Source organism: Tenrec ecaudatus, chromosome 13, assembly GCF_050624435.1.
Source record: "Tenrec ecaudatus isolate mTenEca1 chromosome 13, mTenEca1.hap1, whole genome shotgun sequence".
NCBI classification, from domain to species: Eukaryota; Metazoa; Chordata; class Mammalia; order Afrosoricida; family Tenrecidae; genus Tenrec; species Tenrec ecaudatus.
Genome location: NC_134542.1, coordinates 1,444,018 through 1,447,580, shown reverse-complemented (window position 1 = coordinate 1,447,580; position 3,563 = coordinate 1,444,018). Strand labels below are relative to the sequence as shown.

The following is a 3,563-nucleotide window of genomic DNA, read 5'->3' as shown; positions in this document are numbered from 1 at the left end:
TGGTCCTGCTACAGGGTCAGTGGTGTGAGACCTTTGGATCCTGACCCCTCCCCTCTTTGGGCTTCCTCTTCCCCGAGGACGCTGGGGACAGCACCCTCCTTTTCACCCCCAGTGTCCAGGAGGAGGTGACCAGGCGTGAGAGGTCTCTACAGTGTGGGGCTTCCACAAGTCCCCTCCAGTTAGGTCAGCCTCACCAGTGCCATGAAGGCAGGGCCCATTGTGTGTCCAGTGGTGGGGAGCAGCCTGGTGGTGGCTATGTCACCCCTTCCCCTGCCCCCGCAGTGTGAACATGTAGGACGATGGGGAGACCATCAACCCACTGGGGGGCTGGCAAGTACGATAAACCACAGACGGGGGGGCATCCTGGGTGCTGAGAAACGGGGTCCTCTCTGTGCATGGGTAGCCTTGGATGAAATTTGACTGTCTCTTAAACCCCAGCCCTGCCTTTTGCAGCTGGGGCGTGTGGGCGGGGCTGCTGGCAGAGGGGCTGAAGGTACATGGCTGGGGCGTGGCCTGCACTCCCAGTGGCCAGGACCTGAGGGCAGCTCTTTCCTGGTGCAGCCCAGAGCTCACAACCACCATGAGCTTCTGGAAGACAGACGAGTCTGATGAGTCCCCACTCAAGTTCGTGTCGCGCAAGGACGAAATCACGGGTGAGGGGGGCGTGGGCAGCTCTGGGCCCTGAGGACAGGTTGGTCAGGCTTCTTCACGCAGGGCATGGGGGTGATGAGACTCACCCCTTCCTGGTTGTGAACAAGACTTCTGATGCCTCAGTCTGCCTCTGTCTGCATCTCACTCACCAGGGACAGCTTGCCACAGCTACCCCCTCACTGACTGAGCCTGACATAGACACGCAAGGGGGAGAGGGGGAATGAGGGGGAGAGAGGGTAGAGGGACAGGATGAGAGGGGAGGGGCAGTGCTGTGTCCAGGAGGCTGAGGTGGATGGTGGTGTCTGAGGGTGGAGCTGATGGGACATGTTGGTCTGAGCGCCATGCAGGAAGAGGGGCCCTCGGAACCCCAAGGTTGGGACGCCTTTGCTGGCAAGGGAGCAGGGAGGGGCTATGCTGCCCATTGTCTGTCACATTCACAGGGGAGTCAGAGAAGCCTGTCCTCTCCTGGGGAGGCCGTGCTCTGGACAGGGGACAGGGACTCAAATGACCAGTCAGTTGCACCGCAGTGAGTGGGTGGGTACAGGGACCCCAGAAGGGTGATGGGCCAGGTCATAGCCAGGAATATTATCTGAGCTGGGCAGCACCCCCTTGTCCGCTAAGACCACAGAGCCCCATACGACCAGCCTCAGCCCTGGTCCAGTGGCTGTGCCGCCCTGACTGTCCCTTGACCCTTACAGGGGACGAGTATGACGGCCAGAAGCGGGTGGAGATGAGCTGTGGGCACGCTGTGGACCCTGGGAGCCTGACGGCCTGGTGCCGAAGCCTGATGGACCAGGTGGGGGCCCTCGGTCACACCCACAACCAGGGGAGGGGAGCTCTGGTCCCACATGCAGGAAAGGGGGTGGGGAGGAGGGAGGTTGCAAAGCCCCGGGCTGCCTTCGAAAAGGGGGCTCCAGACCCCCCATGCAGACATGCAATCCAGACACCCGTAGTTCCGGGCTCCGGAGAGAGTGGCTGGGGTTCCGAAGAGAACCTGCTGGTTCTACCCTTTCCATAAAACTTTAACTATAAAAGGAACTTGTACACCTTCTTTGGTAACTATTCTTATGCCATTCTTATTATAAGCCCTCATATAAGGAAAATAAGGTCAGGAACTCTATTTCTCTTTGGGAGGGGGATACCATATTCTACCCCCTATGTAGTAACCAGTATAAGGGGGGGGGGGAGAGGATGATAAACTTTTTTAGAGTCTTTCAAAAAATCTTCCAAACGAGCCTCTGAGATTTCCGTGGGTTTCGGTTGCAACAGCTCAGCCTGCTCAAGACCTAACATAAATTCCTTAATGGGGGTTTCTGGGTTCCAGTTTTTAGTGTTATACAATACACTTTACACGCAGTCAGGACACGGATCTTTCAAAGCCATAAAAAGGGGAGTGACCTCAACTTCTGGGCAATATTCCTCAGCTGACATCGGTTGTTTCCTAAAAGGGGAAGTGATCAAGATTATCAGGAACCAAAAAGCAGCTACAATGATCAATAATGATATCAGGCCAATAATTCCAAAGGGTTCACGGGGGAGACGTCCTTGGTGGAGCCTTCTCTGAACGCTCCTCCTCCGTGCGCTGACTTTGTCAAGGCCCATGGTTGGAAATGGTCTCGGCAGAACAGCATCTGTGTGTCCAGTTTTGCCTGTTTCTGGGGCCTTAACCTGTGCTCAGGCCGAGCAGGGCCTGAACCTCCCGGCCGTGGCACTGTGACAGCCATCCTCTGCCTGTCTCCCAGGGCCACTTCCAGCTGCACTGCCCTGCGGACATCAATGGGAACAAGTGCGGGGCCCGGTGGTCGTACCCGGAGGTGCGGCGCTGTGCCTCGCTGAGTGGCTCTGAGCAGAGAGAGTTTGAGGAGAAACTGGCCTTGCTGGCAGCGAAACTCTACTGTGACTACAAGGAGGTGAGTGGGGTCTTGCCAGGAGGTGGGTCCTCCACAGACTGTGTCCCCACAGGGGTCTTGCAGGACAGGAAGTCCAGGACCTTGGCTCCCTGGGTACTGCTCCTGGCACTGCCCGGGGCTGGGTGTCTCTCCCTTCTGGTGACCTGGAGTGCCCCCTGCCCTCCTTCCTCCACCGTGGCCCCACCCCCTTCTCCCAACAGTGCCCCCTGGCCTCCTCCGCACACAGTGCCCACCCCTCCCCACAGTGCCCGAGCTGCAAGAGCCTGGTGGAGAGGAAGGTCCTGACCACCATCCGCGTGCACTGCACCCTCTGCTCCTACCAGCAGCCGGTCCCCTATGAGTTCTGCTGGCAGTGTCTGCGGGCCTGGAAGGGCTCGGGGACGCCCTCTGACCGCTGTGCCAACGAGGGCTGCAGGGACCTGGACCTGGACGTCCTGGCCTCCTGTGCTACCGAGATCCATGGCTGCCCTTCCATCCGGGCCTGCCCCACGTGCGGGCTGCTCATCGAGCACAAGGACAAGTGCAAGTACGTGAGCTGCACCCGCTGCCACGTGGAGTTCTGCTTTGCCTGCCTGGAGCTGGCGGGCATCTGCCAGAAATCCAAAGCAGGGGCCTGGTTTCAGTGGTGTGCCAAGCCCATAGCCCCTCGGCAGAGCCGCATCCCCGTGTGGAACCGGTGTCAGATACTCCCAGAGCGGGATGACTCCTGTGTGATCTTGTGAACAGCTGTGACTGACGGAGAGATAGGGTGGGGGGGGGCGGGTGGGAGAATATATTGATGGAGGGTGACCGAATGACGGCTAGAAAAAGCGCAAATAAAGGGCTAGGAAACATACTCAGACTCACTGTAACTTGCAGGGACAGGACGGACCTGTCCCAGGGCAGGTCAGTAAACTGCTCAGGGGATCCCGGCGCTACCTGTGTGTGCGGAGACCCCGCACTCACCTGGAACCATCACCTGCACCAGGGATAACCAGGGGCCCTGGTGTGTGGACACTCGGT

At 58.9% G+C, this 3,563-nt stretch overlaps 1 protein-coding gene across 1 annotated transcript; it reads left to right on the top strand.

Moving 5' to 3' along the window:
* Positions 1-580: 580 nt before the first annotated feature.
* Positions 581-3,283, top strand: LOC142424779 (uncharacterized). The gene is made up of 4 exons (XM_075530115.1): positions 581-653; positions 1,350-1,447; positions 2,394-2,561; positions 2,807-3,283. Exons 1-4 carry the CDS (start codon positions 581-583, stop codon positions 3,281-3,283), a joined length of 816 nt encoding a protein of 271 aa, XP_075386230.1.
* Positions 3,284-3,563: the final 280 nt, after the last annotated feature.

Bases quoted from the DNA above. Each gene is read 5' to 3' on its own strand.
- LOC142424779 (XM_075530115.1), top strand. From the start codon at position 581: ATGAGCTTCTGGAAGACAGACGAGTCTGATGAGTCCCCACTCAAGTTC. The intron at 1,448-2,393 runs GTGGGGGCCCTC...CCTGTCTCCCAG, and splicing joins GCCGAAGCCTGATGGACCAG to GGCCACTTCCAGCTGCACTG. The intron at 2,562-2,806 runs GTGAGTGGGGTC...CCCTCCCCACAG, and splicing joins TCTACTGTGACTACAAGGAG to TGCCCGAGCTGCAAGAGCCT.